This window comes from Rhinolophus sinicus, chromosome 17, assembly GCF_057876585.1.
Source record: "Rhinolophus sinicus isolate RSI-liver-muscle chromosome 17, RSI-T2T, whole genome shotgun sequence".
In the NCBI taxonomy this organism is placed as follows: domain Eukaryota; kingdom Metazoa; phylum Chordata; class Mammalia; order Chiroptera; family Rhinolophidae; genus Rhinolophus; species Rhinolophus sinicus.
This window is the reverse complement of record NC_142517.1, coordinates 174,435,947-174,461,007: the sequence shown is the minus strand read 5'-3', so window position 1 is coordinate 174,461,007 and position 25,061 is coordinate 174,435,947. Positions and strand designations below refer to the sequence as shown.

General features: G+C 35.2%; 2 protein-coding genes across 5 annotated transcripts in view; one reads left to right on the top strand and one right to left on the bottom strand.

Moving 5' to 3' along the window:
* The first annotated feature begins 1,091 nt into the window (after nucleotides 1-1,091).
* On the top strand, nucleotides 1,092-25,007 carry OSGEPL1 (O-sialoglycoprotein endopeptidase like 1). 4 transcript variants are annotated; one of them, XM_074339144.2, is made up of 8 exons: nucleotides 1,092-1,468; nucleotides 2,471-2,711; nucleotides 3,244-3,631; nucleotides 4,427-4,631; nucleotides 4,708-4,856; nucleotides 6,178-6,308; nucleotides 6,410-6,481; nucleotides 7,096-7,966. In XM_074339144.2, exons 2-8 carry the CDS (start codon nucleotides 2,491-2,493, stop codon nucleotides 7,202-7,204), a joined length of 1,275 nt encoding a protein of 424 aa, XP_074195245.2. In that variant the 5' UTR covers nucleotides 1,092-1,468; nucleotides 2,471-2,490; the 3' UTR covers nucleotides 7,205-7,966. The 4 variants fall into 4 exon arrangements, with proteins under 4 accessions (XP_074195245.2, XP_088650660.1, XP_019596312.2 ...); XM_019740752.3 differs by lacking the exon at nucleotides 7,096-7,966 and adding an exon at nucleotides 7,973-8,887 and having other exon boundaries at nucleotides 1,098-1,468; XM_088794534.1 differs by lacking the exons at nucleotides 6,410-6,481; nucleotides 7,096-7,966 and adding an exon at nucleotides 24,744-25,007 and having other exon boundaries at nucleotides 1,095-1,468.
* Nucleotides 10,790-25,061, bottom strand: part of ANKAR (ankyrin and armadillo repeat containing) — a 53,674-nt gene continuing 39,402 nt past the window's right edge. The window contains exons 19-24 of the mRNA XM_074339164.2: nucleotides 21,051-21,209; nucleotides 20,229-20,346; nucleotides 16,967-17,076; nucleotides 15,217-15,413; nucleotides 12,875-12,921; nucleotides 10,790-11,379 (exon numbers count right to left, since the gene is read on the bottom strand). Of these exons, the coding sequence (XP_074195265.2) occupies nucleotides 11,132-11,379; nucleotides 12,875-12,921; nucleotides 15,217-15,413; nucleotides 16,967-17,076; nucleotides 20,229-20,346; nucleotides 21,051-21,209 (879 nt within the window). The 3' untranslated portion in view covers nucleotides 10,790-11,131. The remainder of the gene's footprint in view (nucleotides 11,380-12,874; nucleotides 12,922-15,216; nucleotides 15,414-16,966; nucleotides 17,077-20,228; nucleotides 20,347-21,050; nucleotides 21,210-25,061) is intronic.

Below are 25,061 nucleotides of genomic sequence, written 5' to 3'. Positions count from 1 at the left end.
GAAAAACAATGCCAGATGTGTAAGGTTTTATGTTCAGGCTAGATTCCAGTACATAATAGAAAATAACCTCTGATCTATCATGTCCAATCAGACAGGAGGACTCATTTTTCTTAACTTTTAGGTCTTAATTTTTCTTTTTTTCTGTTTTGGGTCAACAGTGCAGCCTACGGAAAATATGAGTTATTTTATCTTCTGGCAGTTAAAACAGACACCAGAGCCAGATAGCGTGACTTCTAATCCTACCTCTACATTTACTAGCTGTGTGGTTTGCAAGTCATCCAAACTCTATGGACCAGTTGCCTCATCAGTAAAATGAAGATAGTAACCTCATGGGATTGATGGGAGGATTAAATAAATTAATCTGCAACAGTGCTTGATACATAGTTAAGTGCCACTTTATGGTTAATTATGATTACTATTGTCACACACAAATGAAGTTTTTGAAAAACGTAAGTTCCACCTAAAAATTTTCCATAACATTGTTAATTATGAATTTACATATCTTTATCTACCACTAGACTATAGCTGTGACTTGCCGACTATGATTTATTCATCTTTTATACCAAGAGCTTCACACTGTTCAAGGCACAAATGTGCCAGTTCTGTCCAACCTTGTATTTATAAGGTTCTTGCTTAGTTAAACCTTCAAGTCTGACAGGGAAAAAGAAAGCTTCTTGGGATAAATCTATTCAAATAGTGGTAAGTTCACACACCAATAAAAGAAAAGAGTGAAGGAGGTGCAACAGTATAAGGGCATACTATACCTAAGTTGCATTATACAGTAGTAGGCAAAGGCCAAATAATGTATTGTGAAAATGGGATATTATAATTTTTAGGTAAGTGAATGTTTACCAAGCACCCCGCCCCCCCTTTATTTTCCTCACAAAAACGAACCAGCCCCACACCTTCAAGTGAAGAAGTGGGAGTAACGGTTTAAACTGTCCCACCGGAAACGCTTCAGGTCTCTGAGAACTCTGTACACGTCCTTGCGGGCGTCCCTAGTTTCCACTGTTTCTGGTCACACCTTTAGACTTGGTGATAGTTACTCGAAAATGGAATGACGAATAGTCCACCCAATCCTTTTCTCACAGTGGCTTCGGATTCCAGTCAAAGGCAAAATATTTTGTTTTCTCTTAATGTAGTGTTTAGAACTGAATGTGTATCAGATAAGTCTGTGCTCGGCTTCCGCTAGACCAGTCACTAGTCCTGTGACCGTGTAGAGAAGTCTCATGACCTGCAGATCTGGGAGAAAACGCATGAGCGCACGCACAGGAACTCGTAAAGCTTACTCTCAAAAGTGATGCCTTCTAGGGAAATGGCAGCGATCCCTGACGACGGATGCTGGCACCGTGTTGATGACATCACTTCCGGGGCGCCAGGTTCAGGCTTTCTTGTGCCTGAGAAAGGGCAGTACCGGATTTTATAAAGCAGACGAGAAGGGTACTAGCTACTGTCGATCGCGAGGAAGGTGGGTGAATTGCTCACCGATCCCCACTGATCCTGTCCTGGCTGCATTTACCGCAGCTGTTCTCTGCGAATAGGTGGATCATGTCCCTGGATGTCCTCTTCCCCCGGGGAACAATAAAAGTTCCAGTATTTATTCTCTCTTTTCCCCCATTTTTCCATTGGTATGATAGGGAAAGAACCTGCTTAAACATCCAGAAAGTTTTAGAACGGGTGATTTGGGAGCTGAAATTAGACACTTGGCAGTGTGGAAATACAAGGGTGCTTTAGTGATGAACTGCTGTTATTTGGGGGATAATAGGATTTGAGGAGATCCCTTTATGATAAACCTGTGGCAAAAAGGTAGATTAAATTCGAGAAATTGTAATTAATGGATAAAATAGGTATTAGGTTGCAGTCGTTTTGGTCGAGATGTTCTTTTAAGATGAGCTTTATGAAACCACTTGTTGCTAAACTAAGACGACTAAATCTTGTTTTTTCTGTGTGTTTTATGGGAACTCTGTTTTCCAACTAAATGATTAAATTTGAAAGGTGTTTCAAGAAACTGGAACCCATTTATTTTTATGTTCTGTTTTCGCTTTATCCTTTCGTTTTTTTTTAACCACATTTTGTCTTAATTTTAGCTGTCAAAAAATACATAGCACTTTTCAGAGGACTATTCCGTGTAGATGTTGTATATTAACTGTTTTATAAAGAATAATAAACGGTAGCAACAGCATGAAAGTAATAGTAATACTAAAAATTTTTATATTGGAGTTCCCTGTTTTATCCCTTGGAGAGCATTATATTCATTCATACTGTTATTTATATTATATAAATTATATAATTGGGTAAGAGATTGCTACAGCCTTTAGAAATTTTTACTAACTTTTACAAAACATTCCTATAATTTTATAAAACTTTATGTTGAAATATAAACCAAGCTTTAAGAATTTTGCTTAACTGAATGGATTGGTGGCTAATGTCAGTTTCAAATAATAAGTCTATTTCTCTAATTCTTTTCAAGGAATTATCTATAGAGTAAGTATGCTAATATTGAATAGGACAGCACGAGTTTTTTCTAACCCATCAAAAAGGAAAATTTATGAATATTTAAGAAGTTTTAATTTTCATCCTGGAAAAGTATTTCTTCATAAACTAGTATTGGGAATTGAAACTAGTTGTGATGATACAGCAGCTGCTGTGGTGGATGAAACTGGAAATGTTCTGGGAGAAGCAATACATTCCCAAACTGAAGTTCATTTAAAGTAAGTAGACATTATCTTGCTAATTTCCACTTTTTTTGGAAAAAGTACAATGGAATAATTCTTTTGTATTTATCATATATAAAAGTCAAATTGTAGGAGCTAATTTCTTCTTTTGTGCAAAAGCTAATAACTACTGTTGAAAACCTTAAACTGGCCTTTAAGGCTCTCACTTGGCTGAGAGATTAATTTTCCTAAAATCCAATTTTACCCTTTCCTTTCCCTGTTGAAGACTTCTTCCTTAGAATGCGTCTCAAGATTATTTTGATGATTTCCTTCATCAACAAGTAAATCCATAGGAGTTTGTTGTGTACAATTTTGAACAGAGACATTATATCCTTAATCACTACATATTGAGTTCTTATAGTACGCTACATTATAAGAAACACATACTTTAAAATACTTGACTTACTAACATTTTTAGCTATACAATGGTTAATTTGAAAACATGCCTTCAGCTATAACATATGACTTTACTTCCTCTATTTCACAATCTTAAAATTATAAAAAGCTTTTTTTTTTTCATTTCTTTCAGAACAGGTGGGATTATTCCTCCAGTAGCTCAACAGCTTCACAGAGAAAATATTCAACGAATAGTGCAAGAAGCTCTCTCAGTCAGTAAAGTCTCTCCAAGTGAACTCTCAGCAATTGCAACTACCATAAAACCAGGACTTGCTTTAAGTTTAGGAGTAGGCTTATCATTTAGCTTACAGCTGGTTGACAAATTTAAAAAGCCTTTCATTCCCATTCATCATATGGAGGCTCATGCACTTACTATTAGGTTGACAAATAAAGTAGAATTTCCCTTTTTAGTTCTTTTGATTTCTGGAGGTCATTGTCTATTGGCATTAGTTAGAGGAGTTTCGGATTTTCTGCTTCTTGGAAAGTCTTTGGACATAGCACCAGGTGACATGCTCGACAAGGTAATTACTTAATAATTAATTTCTTCATTCTTTTTTGTTAAAGTGTCAGTTTCATTCAATTAAATAGTAATAGATGCACTGCTACAATTCATCTAAATATTTCTGAATAATATCATATTAGACTGAAAATGTATGTGTAGTAAGACAAAAAGAAAAAGAGTAGTCCCTAGTTTATAAAAGATTCTTTCTTACCCATTCCAAATAAAATGATAGGAGGTTTACATCAGCACATAAAGGCTCAAATAGCTTGCAGATGCAGTTATGTTTTTAATCAAATAGCATAATATTGTGTGCAACAAAGTATTTTGTGAAGTGTAAAGCACTGTAAAAATGAAATAAGAGGATATATAAAGATAACAAGAATATTAAAGGTGCACAAAATTCTATGGTTATCATAATTGCTAACACCACCAGCAGCAGATTTTTTTCCTTTGTTTTAGAATCCTACAGAACCTACTGCCATATACAAAAATCCTGCTGCCAACAGCTGAAATGATTGGAAGAAATAGGGCAGGTTTTTATTTTTGAACTTCATCATTGAGCAGTCATTGTTAACTTCAAACCTACTTTCCATTCCCAATAGAAGAGCAAAAATAGATAGGGAGGCAGTGATTGCCCACTATTGATCAGATTGTCAGAAGGAGCAAGACTGCTTGTCTTTATTGACCACCACCTGTAGTCCACATTTGCAAAAGTATAGCATGTTGTATTCATCCAGGTTTTTGTTTGGTTTTAGTAAAATTCATTTCCTTGCATCTTGGTTTCAAAATGCAATTTTGTGTTTATTTTTGATAGGTAGCAAGAAGACTTTCCTTAATAAAACATCCAGAGTGCTCCACCATGAGTGGTGGGAAGGCTATAGAACATTTGGCTAAACAAGGAAATAAACTGCATTTTGATTTCAAACCTCCCATGCAACGTGCTAAAAATTGTGATTTTTCTTTTACTGGACTTCAGCACATTATTGATAAGACAATAATGCAAAAGGAAAAAGAGGAAGGTATATTTCTAAATAGTAAAGTTGGACAAATAAGTAATTCTGGGTTGTGTCTAAAAATACCCACTCCTTTCTACAGGTATTGAGAAGGGGCAAATCCTATCTTCAGCTGCGGACATTGCTGCTGCAGTACAGCACACAACAGCATGTCACATCGCAAAAAGAACACATCGTGCTATTCTGTTTTGCAAGCAAAGAGACTTGTTATCTCAAAGTAATGCAGTACTGGTAAGTTTTCTCATCTCATCTTGGAATAGTAGTAACACTTTACAGTATGTTACTTGCAAGAGCTTAACTGACCCTGTGCATGGAATGTAAAAGTCTTTATGCCATATGCTAGCCCAGACAGTATAAAATATGCAGAATAAAGACTTAACAGCCATTTCTTATACAGGTGTGGCAGCTTTATGGATCATCTAGACAGCCTGTGAGCCAAAAAAGTCCAAGGCTGCAGCTTCTCATTGAATGTAAAAGAGGGTTTACAATAAGAAATGAAATGCAGTAGCTGGTGTCTTTATTTTTAGAAAAATAGGCTGATTTTCTTCAAATGTGTTCCTTTGATGAAATCCCTTTAATGTGTTCAAAAGCCTTGATAAACTTCTTGTTTAACTGTATCTTAAACTTCATTCTTTAGAAAATTATAAAGTGAGAAAATATTTAAATGATGGTAGATTGACAAAATGGAATTTTACATGAATATCAAAGAATAGTTTTTTAAGAATTATGTGTAAAATGAAAAAAAATGCTTATAAGTAATAACTGCAGTCTAAAATATTGTACTATGATTGTAATTTTAAAAGTTTAGAAGAAAATATATAAAAATGATAGTAATGAATATATGCTGATATTGAAATTTTTTTTTTTTCAACGATTTTATTGGGGAAGGGAAACAGGACTTTATTGGGGAACACTGTGTACTTCCAGGCCTTTTTTTTTTTTCCAAGTCAAGTTGTTGTCCTTTCAATCTCAGTTGTGGAGGGTGCTGTTCAGCTTCAAGTTGTTGTTCTTTCAGTCTTAGTTGTGGAAGGCACAGCTCAGCTCCAGGTCCAGGTGCCGTTGCTAGTTGCAGGGGGCACAGCCCACCATCCCTTGCGGGAGTCGAACCGGCAACCTTGTGGTTGAGAGGATGCGCTCCAACCAACTGAGCCATTTGGGAGCTCAGCGGCAGCTCAGCTCAAGGTGCCGTGTTCAATTTTAGTTGCAGGGGGCGCTGCCCACCATCCCTTGCGGGAGTCAAGGAATTGAACTGGCAACCTTGTGGTTGAGAGCCCACTGGCCCATGTGGGAATCGAACCAGCAGCCTTCGGAGTTAGGAGCATGGAGCTCTAACCACCTGAGCCACTGGGCCGCCCCTGATATTGAAATTTTTGATGACTTTTTTCTTCTCCAAATTTTTATTATACAAATATATCACTTGCCCATTATTCATTTATCAAAATATAATGTTTTCTTATTGTGTAATGCTGCGGTTTTTTCCCAGGTATAGCTAACAGCTTGGCTCATATCCATATGTGGTATTTGTTAATTTTGGTGTTCTCAATTCCTTTAGGTTGTATCTGGAGGAGTTGCAAGTAACTTATATATCCGAAAAGTTCTGGAAATTGTAGCAAATGCAACACAATGCACTTTGTTGTGTCCTCCTCCCAAACTGTGCACTGACAACGGCATTATGATTGCATGGTAAGCCACTCATAATTATGTAAATATTAATTGCTAGTTCATCATGCTAAAGCTTCTTTAAATCTTGGGCTATTTATTTTATTTTAATGATTCTTATTTAGGAATGGTATTGAAAGATTGCGTGCTGGCTTGGGCATTTTATACAACACAGAAGGCATCCGCTATGAACCAAAGTACGTAGTACTATTCATAATCTTTATGCAAGTTGCATTATCAAAGTCAAAGCCTGGATTTTGCTTTTATATGAGTATGTGAGGTTTTCATTGACATTCTGGTGGTACTTGAAGAAAGGATACATTAATTTCTTTCGTAAACATAGGAGGTAGATATAAGAAATATTTTTGCTACCATATCAAATTATAAAAAATTTGACAAATCATAGGTTAGAAACAGGCAGTGGGTAAGGATGATGAATTCCTCCATTTGGGATCAGAATGAAAACTATGTCCATGGCCTGGACTTTTGAAATGTCAAGACCATCTCAGCTAGTATGCTGGGAAACTTAAGGAAAATGTGCAAAAAAGATTTGGGTATGAGACTGGGTTGTGTATGTGCTCTTCCACCCTCAGCTGAGAAATGGCCGAAAGATAGCAGTTTCTGCAAGCCTTATTTCATCTCACAAATCAAAGTTCCAAAGAATAGCATAGTTTTTCAATTGATTATCAAATTCTGATCTAAGTTAATGCTGGAATTGTAAAAATATTAAAAGTAAAGGATGATTATTATGTTTCATAATCTAACAATTCTATTTTTAACATTTTTCATTTGATGTTTTAAAATTTTTCAGCATTGTAGTCCATAACTGTCACTACAAGAACCACAGACTCTTATGGCTGATTATAAATAAACAGAGGTTAGTTAATAGTGGCAGAAGAAACCCCCCCCCCCCATGTTGATGTTGATAACCTAGCCTTTGGTAGAATATACCGTCTAATCCAGTGGTGCCTTCTTTTTGGCAGTGTTGAGGCTGGAGAGGATGGCTTTTTCTAAGTTGGGGTCCAATTGAAGCATTATATCGGATAACATAGTAAAAAAGCAGAAATCTGAGGTCAAAAATACTTACCGAGGAAAAACAAAGAGCATAGAACCTAAGACCTCTCCTGCCAACAGTGACAAAGGAAGGTAGAAAAGGAATAAACCAGATTTTGAAACCTCAGAGAAGAATCAATAGAAACCTGGGGAATTTCTAAAGTAGGAATGAATTCAGGCTTGACTTTATCTGTGTGATAAATTATTTTCACCCTTTTAGCTTTGTAGAGAATTATAAGACATTTTTTATTTCTGTGTTTTATTTTAAGTTTTTAATTATTTTAATTATTTACAGTATTTGAGAGCAGTAGAATTTTCTTTCAAAACATCTCAATCCCCAAAGTCATTGAGTTGTATATTAAATATGTATAGCTTTTTACATGTCAAATATACTTCAAAGTGGATTAAAAAAATCTCCAAATTTAGATTTATTAATGGAACTAGACTTTTTTCCATTATTTTGGTTTGATTTTTCACTGTATTTGTATCTATTCAAGAACTATCATGATATACAATTAATTATACATTAGATTCATAAATTGTTTGTTAGGGTTCTAAGCAAATAGTCTGCAAAACTAGTGACAGATCAGGAAGCAAATGTTTGAAATAATGTGATTTGTCTGATTATGATGCAGATGTCCTCTTGGAATAGATATATCTAAAGAAGTTGGAGAAGCTGCCATAAAAGTACCACGATTAAAAATGGAGATTTGATTTTTGCTTTTCAAAAAATGCCTAAAGGTAGTATTTCAACCAAAAAATTCAGTGTTGATTTTTTTCTTTTTGTAGATCAAATTGTAGGACATATATAATATTGTTCATCAAGATTTTCTTTTGTTATTCCTTTTCTTATGTTTGATGTTTCACCTGTTCTTCTGAGAGACTGTAATACTATATTATAGTCTTAGAAGGGAATATAAATTTGTTTATCAAAAACCAAAGTAAAACATCTTATAGGGGACAGAATGTACTGATGTTGACAGGTAGAAAAACAAACCTGTAAGAAGAAATACAGTGATTCTGCTAAATCTTGGCCCAGTATTATACAGGCCTAGATCTTTTTCCCCCTTTCTCATTGCAGGGTAGTAGAAGCTTTTTGTTGTTGTTGTTGGCTTCTGCTAAAACATTAGTCTGACTTTTCCAATGCAAGAGCAATTTTAGAAAGGGAGCCAGGTCAGGATCACGTCAAATCATTGAATTCTAAATCAAGACCAAAGGTGACTTTCTCCAACAGAATGTACGTTATAAAAATATAGGTATCTTCTCCGGAGCAAATGGAATGTCTGCATTTCTTAAAACCCATCTGAGATTTTAAGAACTATAACATGCAAGTACTTTCTCATTTTGTATTGTACTTTTTAGTTGACCACATATATTTATATCTATTATATTAGAAATTATATGTAATTGACTAAAATACTAGATGAAAAGGCTTATGTTTTTGTTTTTCATAATTTCCTTTGAATCTGAAACGTTGTACTGCAGGTATCATAAAATTTATCACTTCTTTTATTTTTTTTTTGCCTACATTAAAGGTACTTTGAATATAAGGGCAATGTTACTGTCTGTTTAATTTCTTTTGAGAGATTTTACCAGTAGAGATTTGTATTATGTCATCCATACAGGAGCAAGTTTCTAACTTTCTAGTCAGTGACTTGCTTTATTAAGAAACTAGGAGGTAAGGATAAAAACCTAGAATGAAAAGATTTCTTATTTTAATCCTGTCTTAAGGTGTTCTCCCTTTTGGGAAATTCCATAAGTAATTCTTTTCTTTAGCATCATAGAGTTTTGTTTCATGATTATCCATTTTATCCTGGAAATAGAAAATATAATTTATATGAGGGAACATACACAAACAGCCAATATTTATAGAGCTTTGCATTACTTGATGTTGAGGTATAGATATGGTTTGTAAATATAATTTAAAAGAAACAATAATTTGTGAACCACATTTTACATTTGGATTTGTGTTCTGTATTATGTGGATCTGAATTCAAAGAGAAGAATTATTTTCTGTGGCTATTACAATCAGAGTATACATAAACTATGGAAGAAAATTGACCAAAATTTCTTCCCACTATCACAAATATTGTAAAATAGGGATATCTATAATCTAAGTTTTTAAAATTTCAAAGTACCAAAATTGTTCCAGGTACTACAAGCACACATGTTAAAATTGGGTTCATGATATAAATAAGGGAAACTACAGATAAAGAAAATGAGCAAATTCTGGAAGCATTGCATATCTTTAGGCCTTTCAATACTTAACTATCAGGAATGAAGGAAGGAAGGGAAAGAAGAAAGAGAAAGATGGTAAGGAAAAGGAAAAGGAGAAATACTGAACTCTATATATTGGCAAGCATATGTGCCAAAATTAGCTTATAGTACAGGTAAGAGGCAAGCAATTTGCTGAAACACTCTGTATCTTAAGGCCTTTCTTATCTTATATATAATGTTAAAAAATAACAAGAAAATGCAGGGTAATAAAAATAATCTTTATAGGGGGGCTGTACTTTAGGAGAACTACCGTAAGTACTAGGAGTCATAGGATGGTATGGCTAGGCCAAGATACTCAGGGAATGTCTATGTTATTGAATACAAAGATACCCTAATTCTCAACCCTGAAAATACTCTTAAAATATAGTCTTTAGCCCATCTGGAGCTAGTTGAAAAGCTCAAAGTTTGCTTTCAAGAGGCTTTTTTTTTTTTTAATTTACAGAGGCTTAATATTTCCATTGATATGAATTCGTATCCTTAATGGTACTGAATAAATGACACAGTTTCTTATCATTTGAACTGTGTATCTCTTTCTAATATAAAATATGCCATTCCTCCCCCACAATTCCTATGTTTTAGTCCATCTACCAGAAAGTTGTGACTTGGAGCAATTAAGAGAATTTAGAATTGAATTTGAAGATTAAAGAGGTCTCCTGTTGTACAGTGGTTAAGAGCTTAGGCTTTGGACTCTGGCCCATAGTCCTAAGTACACGTAGCTACCATCATCACCATCACTGTTGTGTTAAGGCATGTTGCAGAAAATAACTGCTAATTAAAATATATGTTCAGTGCAGCCCAGGTAGACCATATGAAGACACTGAGCAAAATGGATAGAGAAAAAGGGGCTTTAAAGGACGCAGGGAAGCCCAGCTTGCTTTTGTATAAAATCTCTCTGCTGCTGTAAAACAAGAAAAGCAGACATACATCAAAACTCCCATCTACTGGAAACATCATGTGATTATAAGCCACAAAGAGTATCACCCTTTCCAAGTGTAAACCAAAGGTACTCAATACATGTGGAGAATGGTCAACACTGGTTGCCACATTTTTTAGGCATACTTTTGTACTTGATGGGTAATGAATTCAGATTTTTAAAAGTTAAATGTTTTAAAAGCATACATTTTAGGTTTTGGAACCCTCATGCATTTTTTAGTATTTATCATCAAATATCTCAACGTATTACAGAGTACTAATATGTGGGCTACTTTGAATTGGGGCTTTTTAGCCCAGCATACCAATTAAAAAAATATTTCTAACAATTGATACATACATATACTAATTATGCCACTCGTGTCAGTTGCTATATATTAATAATTTTAAGCACAGGTATTTCAGAAAATTCTACTTATTTTTTGAAACCATAATTCTGATTTGATTTTAATTTAAGGGAAATCTGTTAACTATCAAGAAGTTCCGTTAAAAAAGATTATACTCAGTTATGTCGTGTATTTTACCACAATTAAAAACAAAAATGTAAAACGATTGCTCAGGAATCCTTTCATGCTAAAATGCTTTTATTATCCTTCTGCAAGCTCCGAATTAGCTTTCTGTACATGTTTCCCAAGTTCGTTCAAAAACACTGTTCTTGGTCTTGATACTTTTATGATATCTGATGAAATTGCAGATGAAAAGGAAAAAATATTATGGGAAACAGTGGCCTTTTTTGTTGTTTTGAAGAGTCCCATGAAGTTAGTTACAGGAGACATTAAAGTCAAAGAATCTCTTGGTTGAATTTTAGGTTTTAATTTTCTTCTGTGCTCTTTCCCTAAAAATTAGAGAGCCACAATTAAATATCTCATAAGAACCCTAGGCATAGTCTCATTGCCTTCAGTTCTGTATAGTTCTATTTTCTTTACATCACTAAAACATATTAAGAGAACAGATCAGTAGCATCCAGACTTGTAGATGTAGGGGTGCAAAAATCTTTGGGGACCAATATATGGTTGCCAACTTTAGTATGCCAAGTTGGCACACATACAAGAACAAATGCCAACCATCATTAAATATTTTGTAAAAGAAGGGATATTTTAACACCAAAAGAAAGTGTAAAAGGCATTATCTCAAAATGACAGACTTTACATTGAATGAAATTAACTTTATCGGAAACTTGCTACATTGTCCTTATTTTTCTTATGTTACTACAAACCTGTGAAAACTTCATAGACCATTACTGATACAAAGATTGTTATTTAGAAACCAGTATTAAAGTGTAGAAAGAATGAGACTGACTTTATTCTTATGTATAAATTACTCTTAACTAAAGGAGCTATACAAAAACAGACATTTTTCTACCCATGATATTCAGAAGTATAGACTCCCTTATACGCCTAACTTCCCTCAAATATGAAATGAATAAATGAACTTCTTTCCTCTCCTTTTGTTCTCTCACCCTACTCTCTCCCTTTCCATTTGTGACCGCAGCAAACTGATTTTGACTTCTGAATGGTGCTATCTATTTTTGTCTATAGGACAATATACCATGTTTCCCTGAAAATAAGACCTAGCCGGACCATCAGCTCTAATGCATCTTTTGGAGCAAAAAGTAATATAAGACCTGGTCTTATTTTAATATAATATAAAACTGGGTCTTATATAATATAACGTAGTATAAGACCCGGTCTCATACTAATTTTTGCTCCAAAAGATGCATTAGAGCTGATGGTCCGGCTAGGTCTTACTTTCAGGGAAATATGGTACAAAGTAAGACTGATTTTGGTCCTACACTAAGCCAACATGAACAAGCACTAAGCATATATGAAATCAATAAGTAATTTATTTTTTCTATCACATGTCTAATAGGAATTTATAAGTAACATTATAAGATCTGGACTCTGATCTTACAGGCCTAGGCCACTCAACCATCATTTACCAACTAAAACTATATGTGAAAGTGTACAGAGTATCAATGGAAAAAAAGTGTCTCTGCCCTAAGAATTTATTAGACAAGTTGTACATTGAACAGAACAATAGCAAGGTCATAATTTAAGTCATACTTACATGTTGTTTCAGTAATGACATTTCTGTGCATGGCTTGTGAGAAAAAACTAAGAGGGATTTCTGTCAAGTGATGTTAGTAGGGAAAGCCTTAAAAGAAATGATTAACATTGGCTTGTAAATGGGAAGATATTTCAGGTATACAGAATTACAAAAGCAAAAGATTACAACGAAACATATTTTTCATAGCCTCTACATTTTGAATTTTTAGAAATGGAACACAGAAGGCTAGAAGGTAGCTCAGAGAAAAAAGAAAAATCAATTACCTTTTTTAAAGACAGGAGTTACGGATGGTCCTCCATTTTTCTCCAGACTAAAAGGAAAACATTTTTATCAAAAAAGCTAGAAATGTATAAAGACTTAGTACACCCAGGGACCATGTTTAATGCCGAATGGTCTAATTTATACATGTTACCTGTACTAACATGTTATCTGTAAGTAGTTTATATTCAGTCACTCATTTATCACTTAAAACATCTGGAATGTTAAATCTGCTTGAAGTGATCAGGGAAAGCTTCATGGAAGAAAAACACTTCGTCTGGGTTTTGAAGAAAATAGGTCTTTAAATGGCTGAGGTGGGGGAGGGTATTCCAGACAGAGGTAATAGGGTATGAAAGATTACAGTACTATAAAACAGTATGGCATGTTCAGAGGGCACTAAGTAGTCTGGTGTCGTCGGGATTAAAGGTATCTGGAGACGTGAAGGAAGATAAGGTGGAGAATAAAAGATCAGGTCATTTTATGCATTAAGAATATGAGGAAATTTGAACTTTATTTTCAAAGTACTGGGTTACCAATGAAGCGTTTCAAGCCAAAGAATAGCAAGGTGAACCTAAGTGAATGTGTGTGTGTGTGTCTTTTTGTGCCTGTAGTTTAATCATCCTGGACATGTAACATAAATGCGGTATTGCAAAATCCCCTGGTAATAAAATAAGCCTTAATTAAAGTTAATGTATTAAGGGTAATTATCACAAATTAGTCCTGGTTAATTTGATGAGGAACATTTGCTGTTATGAACTTTAATGAGGCACAGGCCTCAATCTGTTCCTGTGCCAACTTCATGTTCTATATCGTGTAACATGAAACTAGCTAGTGTTAATCTTATTTTCATACAGGGTCAGTTAACACCAGTACAATATATCTCTCTACATACTTCAAAATTTGTACATGCAGTTTTTCTAATCTCCCATTCTTGGTGCTGGATGGGGGACAATAGAGGTGGTGTATGCTCCAAAAAAAAAAAGCCATAAAGCTATTATGATCCCAACCACAATCAGTCTACTTTCTGTTTCCAGTAGTGGTACCAAGGACTATTTTGTGGAAGGGTATGTTTATCCATTCCAAAGGTTCCAAACTTGTTTTCGTAATCTTTAATGCATTTCCCATGGTTTTATTTAAACCTACGTCCTTCACAGGAGTGTTATTAATAATAAGGGGAATAGTTTATATAAATGCTCTAAAGAAAGTGTGAAGCACTATTATAGGAGTAATTATTTGCTCACCAGTCCCACCTCACTTAGTAACCATTCTTACGAGTTTGCTAACCACCCGTCACTGCTTATTTATAATCCTGGAAGTTGAATGTTCACAACTCTAAGGGGCACCATTCACATCATAGTCATTGTAGATTTGTGTAGTTGCTTCAACCATTTCCCAGCAGATGGCACTAAAGTGTCCTGAGGAAGGGACACCTTTTTCTAATTCCCAAAAAGTTGCCATATGGGCTAGCTGTGGAAGTGACTACAAAATACATTATTTATCCTAAAGTAATTTTTTCAAAGACTAAATATTTTTTTTACATTGTCAATTGTAGCTATTGCAATTTAGATTTCCCTGGCTTTTTATATAAAATTATGTAGTATTCAATTTTTCAAATAATTCAAATTAAAGTGACTCTGAAGATATATTTTTTTCTATACACTAAAATTGATTTTTAGAACCATGATACACCATTGTATCCTATTCTCTTCTACTATTGTAAAGATAATAATATAGCTTGAGTAGTTCTGTTTCCTTTATATAAATAGTGCTATTTGCAGAGACTTATAATTCCGCTACGTTTATGGAAGGAAATATACCCATTGTAGGAGATTCTCTTCTCTTTTTTCAGAAACTTAAGTTCATGATGAAACTACAACACTGATGCCAAATCCTCTAACTACATGCCTGGCAAACTTCGGCATGATGCCAGCCACTGAGTGTGATTTAGCCCTCTTTCCAGCCTGGGAGTTTGACCTAGCTTTGGATTAAGTCCCAAATTCCCATTTGATACTAAGGTCATGGCGGTGTTCCTGGTTGGCACAGAACTCTCAAATGACCGCAGTCTACCCAGAAATGCCTTCCTGGATCAGATGTGGAAGCAACCAGTCTCCCAAAACTTTTCTGAAATGTGAATAACCCTAGCCAGACAGGATCCCCCAGATCTTGTATTCTTGTCTGCACTCACAATTCTGTTTCATTCCAATTCTGTTGGAATAAAAACAGGCTTTGGCAATGGACAGTTAGAATGAAGTTTATCCTTTGGTATAAAAGGCATATATTCATATCAAGGGACTTCCCCTTGTTTGATTTTCCATCACTACTGCAACTTCAGATATAGGCACAATACCTTAAAGAAGGAAGTCCCACTTTTTGTTGTATTTGAAACTCCTTTAAAAATGCTGGGTTAATACTTGCATCTCTGCTGATATTATTTGTTATACGGAGGAACTGATTAGGCTTATTCCTGCATTCCTTTAATAGGATGCGGAAAGCATTTGCATTGTAAGTTAAGTAGCCAAGAGCACAGGAGCAAGCTGCACGAACCTAAATGAGGAAGAAACAATTCCTCTTTAATCATTGAGCTTTGTTCCTAAAATATCTAACCCAGTGCTCTCATCAGCGATTTCATAGGACAGTCGCCGTAGCTGTGTACAGCAAACATGTATGCCAACCAATGGCAATCAGCCGTAGTTTTAGAGAGGAGTGTCAACTGCCATTGATTTCTAGTAGTCGTTCTTAGTTCTGACTGCATTTTAGAATGACCAGGAGTTTTTGTTGTTGTTGATGTTGTTTTTCTTTTTTTTTTTTTTTAAGCCCACCACCTGTATCAGACTCATCAGACTCTTGGGGTAGAATATAGGTATTTACACTTTTTAAAATGCCATAGGCGATTCTAATGTGCAGCCAAAAAAAAGAGCCATTGAACTTGAACTAAGATAGTGAGTCTCAAACTTGATTGTGCATTGAATCACCTGGATAGCTATAAAAATTACTCATGCCTGGGTTCTACCTCCCACCCCAGAAACTCTGATTTAATTATTTTGGGGTGCAGCCTATACATCACTATTTTTCAAAACTGCTCAGGTATTAGGAAACCGGGCAAGAGCCTATACGATAAAACTAAGTTAAAAATAAGGCACTCAGGAAAGGAACTTAATTTTCTACTGGCAAAAACAAAGAAGCAAGAACAAGTATTAGAACCCAGGACTCCAGAAAAAGCTCTTTCCTTCTTTGAAGGAAATACCCTTGGTCTGTGACCCTGAAGTAATTAGGTTGTTCATATGATTAATTAAAGTATACTCCTGGGCAGTTCTTAGGAAAATCTGTTAGTGGTGGCATAAGAAATGCCATACAATGAACATAAACCAGGCCGATGCAGGGTACCTGAGGGTTAACATTGGTCTTCACATTGGCATATGACTGCTGCATACGCCCATGTATTTTCCACGCCTTGAACAGTTGTTTTCAGTATATGGTTCCTGGAACAGCAGCTACAGCTTCTGGGAACTTGTTAGAAATGCACATTCTAGGGCCTATACCCAATGTATTGGATTAGAAACTCTGGAAATGGAGCCCAGAATCTACAGTGTAACAGGTTTGCCAGGTGACCCCAGTGTACCCTAAAGTTGGAGAAATACTGCCTTACACCCTGGGGGGAAAAGTGTAGGGGAACACTCAGAGGAAAACCACTATGGTGAGCCTGGCATTCTACACACGCCCTCATCTCTAACCTGGTGTGGCAGATAAGAAAAATTGTCCAGTGGATTCCACTTTCATTCATTCCAAATAATCATAGAAATGACTTAGTGAGATAACAAAAACTAACCAGTTTTGTGAGATACTTTATATTTTAATCGTAAATTTCTGATTTTTACTGATTTGTAGCTTCAATCTTAAATATCAAAGTTAAAACAAATGTATACATTGTGTGGGAACCACGATTGTGGATGGTGGATGTATTACTAGAAAAATCATCTCATTTTGAGTTAGTAATATGAACTTTTATATAACACAGTCAATTTGTGGAGAAATTAGCCCACAGACATGAGAGGCAATTATATTAGAATATTCAATTTCAGAATTATTTTTAGTTTTACCTCTTCTTTTCCTGAATACAAATGATAGCAGAGCCGTTGGACTGTCCCTAATGTGGTAAATGCTTCTGGAATACCAGCTCTAGAATGAGCCAGGCTAGCTATTAAATTCCCTATAAATTAAACAAGAAAAAAATGCTTGTTAGTTGATATAAACTGATCTACTGTTCATTTTCATGTAGCATTAAAAAGGTTAGAGTCACAAGACATCTTTGCTAATGAAGAAGTGCTGAGAAAAAGCGTTTATGTTAAATGTACAATAAACTTTCCCCAAAATTATGGTTTGGTTTTCTGTCACAAACAGTAAAAGTCAAATAGGTTTATTTAAGAAGTTTTCTTCCCCATGGCTTCAGAATATATTTTAAAGTTTCAGGGTTTGTTTTTTTTCCTTTTTCCTTTTTTTTTTTTTTTTTTTTAATTAAAGTTTATTGGAATGCCAATTGTTAGTAAAGTTACATAGGTTTCAGGTGTACAATTCTGTAATGCATCATCTATATATCACATTGTGTGTTCACCACCCAAAGTCAGTTCTCTTTCCATCACCATATATTTGATCCCGTTTACCCTCATCTACCACTCCCCTCCCTGCTTACCCTCTGGTAACCACTAAACTATTGTCTCTGTCTATGAGTTTTTGTTTCTGTATTTGTCTTATTCCTTTGTTGCTTTCAGTTTTAATCCCACATATCAGTGAAATCATATAGTTCTCTACTTTTTCTGTCTGACTTATTTCGCTTAGCATAATAATCTCAAAATCCATCCATGTTGTCTCAAATGGTCCTATTTCATCTTTTCTTAGGGCAGGATAGTATTCCATTGTGTAGATATACCACAACTTCTTTATCCAGTCATCTATTGAAGGACACTTTGGTTGTTTCCATGTCTTGGCCACCGTAAATAAAGCTGCAATGAACATCGGAGCACTTTATCTTTATGGATAAATGTTTTCAGATTTTTTGGATAGATACCCAGGAGAGAGATTACTGGGTCATATAGTATTTTTAAAAAATAACTGTGAACATAATGATTGAACAACCTTAATATGTCCTTTTTGCAGTTTAAATGGCTTTGAGTTAAGAGGAACTTAATGGTATTTTAAAATCAAACAATGTGTTGCTTAGTGAAGTTTAAATTCATTGATGTTCTTGCCATGAAAAGAAATAGTTTGGGATTAAAAATAAGTGATCCGGTTAACTAAATAATGTGCAACTACCAACTTAAAACTATTTCACTCAAATTGTTGTTTTATTTTTAGAGCTTTCATGTGATATTCTTTCACAATACTGTTGCTATGTTGGAATAAGTGTAACACACATTTTTAGATATAAATAAATGTATTTTTACCGTTGGGGGGGATACTTTATTGAGGTATTAACTGGGTTTTTGTTCTCCTTGTATTCTTGCCCCCTCCATTATAAGCCAAGAAGACTTTTGTATTTATTGCCTACAAATGGGGAGGGCTGGGTTTTAAGGCCTAGAGCAAAAATTGTCTAAAAATAATGTTTCTTTCAATCTTATATCTTCAAAGGCCTGACTTTATAGAACGCATTAAGCTAGTGGGGAGGGAGAGAGGTGTCTTTACACATGTGGGGTAAGGAAGGAATGGGGAACAAAGGGAGAAGGGCAGAGAGTCTGAAACTTAAGGACAGAATAGGCACGGAGCTTGGAGAGGAGGCTGACTAAGTGGTGCACTTAGGAAAACTGGACACTCGGCAACAGAAATCCCAGTTTTCTGTGAAACCTCTTGTGCCTTTGGAACCTCTTCTGGGAACCAGGTTACTTGGACATGGACCACATCATTTACTTTATGTTACACCTGAGGCCTGAATAGCCTGCTTTGCTTGAGATACCCTGGACATACACATGACTCAAGTTTTGGGATTCAATTGCTATCAGCCTGTGGACATAAATATTTGAAAGCTAGTATAATACGGCATTTCTTGCATACACGAGTTTTTGGAGTAAAATTAAACCTACTGCAATTGTTTTTCAGAGTAATAGCGTTACTATGACATTTAATTAAGAATGTTGTTTAGAGAAAAATATAGTTAGTAACTTCTTTTATACATTTTTCTAGCTAGTTTCTATTTGCTTGAATTTTCTTCCCATTTCAAGTAAATATACCATATAAAAATATAATTCTGGGGGCCGGCCCGGTGGCTCAGACGGTTGGAGCTCCATGCTCCTAACTCCGAAGACTGCAGGTTCGATTCCCACATGGGCCAGTGGGCTCTCAACCACAAGGTTGCCGGTTCAACTCCTCGAGTCCCGCAAGGGATGGTCGGCTCCACTCCCTGCAACTAAGATTGAACACGGCACCTTGAGCTTAGCTGCCTCCCGGATGGCTCAGTTGGTTGGAGTGCGTCCTCTCAACCACAAGGTTGCCGGTTCGACTCCCGCAAGGGATGGTGGGCTGTGCCCCCTGCAACTAGCAATGGCAACTGGACCTGGAGCTGAGCTGTGCCCTCCACAACTAAGACTGAAAGGACAACAACTTGAAGCTGAACAGCACCCTCCACAACTAAGATTGAAAGGACAACAACTTGACTTGGAAAAAAGTCCTGGAAGTACACACTGTTCCCCAGTAAAGTCCTGTTCCCCTTCCCCCATAAAATTAAAATACATTATATATATATATATATATTTCTATGGAAGCAAGTGGAGTTTCCTTTGCTGCCTTCAGTGATCCACTTCAATTAAAAAGCAAATACCCTATTTTTTGGTAGTAGTTACTCCATGTGGCAGTTGTGCCGATAGTTTTTTGTTGTTGCATTAAGAGTGATATATTAAGTCAATTTATCATCTGGGGAGTTCGGTCTAGAGTGGATATAGTTACACAATTAACATCAAGTATGTCAAGAACTCTGTTGGGCCGTTTTGCCTTGTTATATTGCATATTCGTGTAGAGAACTCTCAGATGTGAGCAAAATGTGTACAACTTGTCAAAAGGAAACCAGAGAGGTATATCAATAAAATCTGCCACTATTTAAGTCAATGTATAAATTGTGTTAGCTTACAGTTGAAGTCTCATTTTATATTCTGGAAAAATTAAGTAAGTGTTTGGAAAAGTAATTAGGAAATCAAAAAGGCCATGTTCAGAGTTACTCTGCTCCTATTTGGGGTGCAGAGTAGACTTACATTGTTCCGTGGAGACTCCTTCTTCACATCGTGTGACAGAGTATCAGGCTTATTATTATACTTATTATTGCTCAGATTACAAAAAAAATTGAAAATAGTATTATGTGGAATACAATTGGCTTCTTACCTGTCAAGACAATAGTAGTAGACTGAACTGAATACAGACTATCAACTAAAATAGTAACGCCTCTTGCAGACAAAGTAATGTGGTCCACATCTATAATGACTTTAGCTAATACAATAATCTAAAAACAAAAAAGAAGCATAGAGTCATTGAACATTTTCTACTCAGCTTCTCTTATTAAGCTTTTTTTATTATTATTTGGTACTTCTCAGGAAGGAAAGAGGGGTACTTAAGTATGGCTCAATAGAGGACAAGCAAGTGGCAGGGGTAGGGATTAGAGTAGTTGTCCCTCTGATCATTTCAGTGACCATCATAGGCCATATTATTCTTTCTACAGTGTTTACAACTTTTGTATCCTTCGAAGTCTGCGTTCATAGAAAATACTTCTAAAGGTCATAGAATAGAAAAAGAAGAGAATAAGACGAAGAATCCAGATACATATAGTTGTCACAGATTGAAGAATCAGTGTGATCAGCTAAAAATCTGCAGTTAGAAAACTTGTCTTGGACACTACCGTGTTTCTCTACCTATTTCCTTGTAATGTGAGGGTGATGGAAATACTACTACCTGCCTATCAACCTAACAGGGTTATTATAAGCAACAGATGATGTATAAAGGCAATAATTCCATTTTAAGTTATAGAATTTGATATAAATGAAGAAATCCTCATAAGTAATGGAGTTTTTATGATATGGAAGGGGCTGGTATGAAAATACTGTATATTTTACAAATCAATAAACATTTTCCCAGATCTAAAATTTGTTCTAATTTTCAAGTTTCACTAAAGAGGCAAATTTATTGAAGTTTTAACCTCCAATTTTATACCTGAAATGCTGCCATTGCCTTCTCAGTTTCAATGGTTGATTCAAGAAAAGGTTCAAAAATTGAAATGGTTATTATTCCATTTTCCAATACTAAGTATTGTTGATAGGGATCATTGAAGGCAAAAAGGGTTAATGCATAGCCTGCTCTTAAACAGATATCCTAGAAATGGGAGAAACATGCATTATCTTTAATTTACTTCATTTATCAGGTTATCAAGGTAATAGGTTTTGAATTCTTGCCCATTAAGATATATTGCATTCTTATCTCTGGAAGTAAACTATAACATTACTATATTGGGGAAAACAGATAATCGAGTTACCACAGAATATTATTGAAAAGATAAAATACAGAATTAGGTTGTAATATCAGGGAAAAGAAGAGAAGAAAAAAATGATTTTAATTTTTAAAGATAATGTTACATTATTGATTATGCAAATGATACCTAAATGGTAACAGGAAACTCCATAATTTCATTAGCCCTCAACTTTTTTGTTTCAACATATTTTTATTTTCGTTTCAACATTTCAAAGTAGAGCTGATAAATAAAAACTTCCCTTCCGCAACAGGCTATATGTTACATTTTGTGTATTGTGGGATGATTATCATCTTTTAAAATAAGTTCATTTGTACAATTCTAATGTACTATATTCTGGGGAATAAAAGAAACGTGACTTACTTTTAAAAGTCACATTTTAACATTCTGGGACTGGGCAAACAGAGCAAAAGCCAGTTTTCCTTTAGAATCAGTCTGCTTGCCAAAGATGAACAACTATGGTAGATCTTCCAGAAAGACCCAAAAGATAGAAGCTTCTCACTAAATCTTACTTTTAATATTTGAACAGTATAGTACAGAGGGAGAGAGGGAGAATCACTAATCTTAGTGAGTTTTTTTCCTGCCACTATGAATTATGATACAAAAATGCTACATGTACATACTGAAATATTTATAGATAAAATTATATGATGCCTGACAAATAATCTTTGACAGAGGAGCCAGAAACATACAATGGAAAAAGAAAGCATCCTCAATAAATGGTGCTGAGAGAATTGGAAAGCCATATGCAAAAGAATGAAACTAGACTGCTATTTGTCACCATGTACCAAAATTAATCCTAAATGGATCAAAGACCCAAAGACAAGACCTGAAACAATAAATTGCATAGAAGAAACCATAGGTACTAAACTTATGGACCTTGAGTTCAAAGAGGATTTTATGAATTTGACCTCAAAGGCAAGGGAAGTAAAAGCAAAAATAAACTAAAAAGCTTCTGCACAGCAAAAGAAACCATCAACAAAACAAAGAGGCAACCAACAGAATGGGAGAAGAAACTTGCAAACAACAACTGCGATAAGGGGCCAATATCCAAAATATATAAAGAACTCATATAACTCAGCAAGAAAAGAACAAACAATCCAATTAAAAAATGGGCAGAGGATCTGAACAGACACTTCTACCAAGAAAACATACAAATGGCACAGATATATAAAAAAATTGCTCAACATCACTAGCTATTAGGGAAATGCAAATCAAAACCACACTGAGATACCACCTCACACCTGTTAGAATAGCTATTATCTACAAGACAATAACAAGTGTTGGAGAAGTTGTGGAGAAAAAGAACCCTCATACACTGCTGGTGGGAATGTAAATTGGTACAGCCACTATGGAAAACAGTATGGAAGTTCCTCAAAAACTTAAGAACAGAGTTACCATGTGACCCAGCAATATTTCTGGGTACCTACCCAAAAAATCTGAAAACATTATAAAGATGTATGTTACCCCTATGTTTAATGCAGCATTATTCATGGTGGCCATCAAATGGAAACAACCAAAGTGTCTTTGATGGATGGTTGGATAAAGATGTGGTATGTATGCAATGGAATATTACTCAGCTATAAGAAAAGATGAAATACTGCCATTTGAAACAACATGGATGGATCTTGAGAATATCATGCTAAACAAAGTAAGTCAGACAGAAAAAGTCAAGAGCCATGCGATTTCACTCATAATGTGGAATATAAAACTGAAAGCAACAAATGAACAAACGAAAACTCATAGGCACAGAAAACAGTATGGTGGTTACCAAAGGGAAAGAAGTGTGGGGAGAGATAGAAAATGGTAAAGAGGGTCAAATATATGGTGACAGAAGGAGATTTGACTTTGGGTAGTGAAAACACAATGTAATATACAGATGAGTTGTCAAAATTATACACTTGAATCCTGTATAATTTAATTCACCAATGTCACCTCAATAAACTTAATAAAAATTTTAAAAATTATATGATACCTGAGATTTGATTCAAAAATAACAGGGATAGAGAGTAGGTATATGGATGAAATAAGATTGACCATGAGTTGTTTAACATTTTCCGTAATAAAGATTATATACACAGAAAGTAGTCACCTGGCTGTAGGCAAGAAGAAAGGTATAAGGTACAGTCAAAGGAATAGGGTCCAGAGAGTGAAGCAGTGGTAATAGGCTGGGAGTAAAAGGAGAATGACTGACAGTGGAATGGGTGAAGAGAAGGGAGAAGAAGGGGACCTCTGCGGAATAGGGTGATGAGAGTAAAAGTAAAAGGAACAAGAGTAGAGGGAAGAAAGGTGGCTTACAGAGACATAAATTCAGTCTCCACCCTATTATTGCCCATGTTATTAAAGCAGAGCTCCATTTTGTGTGTACCACAGTAGAGTACAATTCTGTATTAAAAAAAATAATGCAAACTTCATTCCTCCCCCTTATAACCCTCCTTTCTCCCTCCAAAATCTCCCAGAACTGAGAGAGACGTACGATAGTTGGTAACGTTCTTCCCTAATTGCCAAATGCACTGTAGACAACAAACAAAAGGTCCTGAGTTTCTCTGGGGTTAGTGCTATTCAAAACTGGCCCGTGTTCCAGTGATAGTCCACAAAATGGTTGACAACAGGATTACAGAAACTGAAAATAAGCATTTAAAAGAAAAAGCTCTTCCTTACAATTAACAAATGTAATGGAAGAAAGGACTTTTGTAAAAAATCACCAGTAGGCAAATGCCACAGTAATCATTGTTGCATCAACGGATGCTAACATTGGCGAGTATTTGCATAGTCTCAAAGTGTCTCACCTTATTACTTACAAAGGGAAGAACAGTAACTTCACAGTGGGGAAATATGGCAGATACCAGTTTAACCAAGAACCCAAAGCTAACATCGCCAGTTATAAGACAAGTCAATATCATGCATTCTGAAAGGATGCACTGGGAGGTGAATGCAGAAGACCACATCACTTCTATGGTATTCTTGCCAAAATGCATCACCTCATTTAATCATGAGAAAACATCAGATAACTCAAATTGAAGGATGTTCTACAAAATATCTGGCCCGGAGTCATCAAAAATGTCAAAATCATGAAAGACATGAAATCCTGAAACACGAAGAATGCAGTTTCACAGCTTTAAGGAGACTAAAGAGACATGACAACTAGATGGAATGTGGAATTCTGGATAGGATTCTGAAACAGAAAAAGGACACTGGTTGAGAAAATTGGAAAAATTTAAATAAGGTCTGCAGATTAGTTATTATATCAATGTTGACATCCGGGAAAGCTTCATGAAGGATTTACCAGAAAACTCTATAATTTTTGCAAATTTTTGAAAAGTCTATAATTATTTCGAAATTTAAAGTTTTTTTGTGTGTGTTTTTTTTTTAATTAACAGATTGCTGGGAAAAAGCTATTACTTCATCACAAATAGTTTGAGAAGCACCATTCTAGAACATTGGGTAAGAAGTGAATAATTGAGAGTTCAAAGGTCATAAAATTAGATTAAAGATTTTATGCATACTGGACAGAAGACATTTGCTTTTTGGCTGGTCACCAAGCTTTACAATTGCTACATTTTGCATAAAATTGCTAGATGAAATGTGACAACTATGAAAAATATGGAACAATATTATTCCATCACTACAAACTAATGACCTACCAATGAGATTTTACATTTCTTATAATACATTTAAATATTGTCATGAAAAAGACT

Bases quoted from the DNA above. Each gene is read 5' to 3' on its own strand.
- OSGEPL1 (XM_074339144.2), top strand. From the start codon at position 2,491: ATGCTAATATTGAATAGGACAGCACGAGTTTTTTCTAACCCATCAAAA. The intron at 6,309-6,409 runs GTAAGCCACTCA...ATTCTTATTTAG, and splicing joins AACGGCATTATGATTGCATG to GAATGGTATTGAAAGATTGC. The intron at 6,482-7,095 runs GTACGTAGTACT...AAAATTTTTCAG, and splicing joins GGCATCCGCTATGAACCAAA to CATTGTAGTCCATAACTGTC.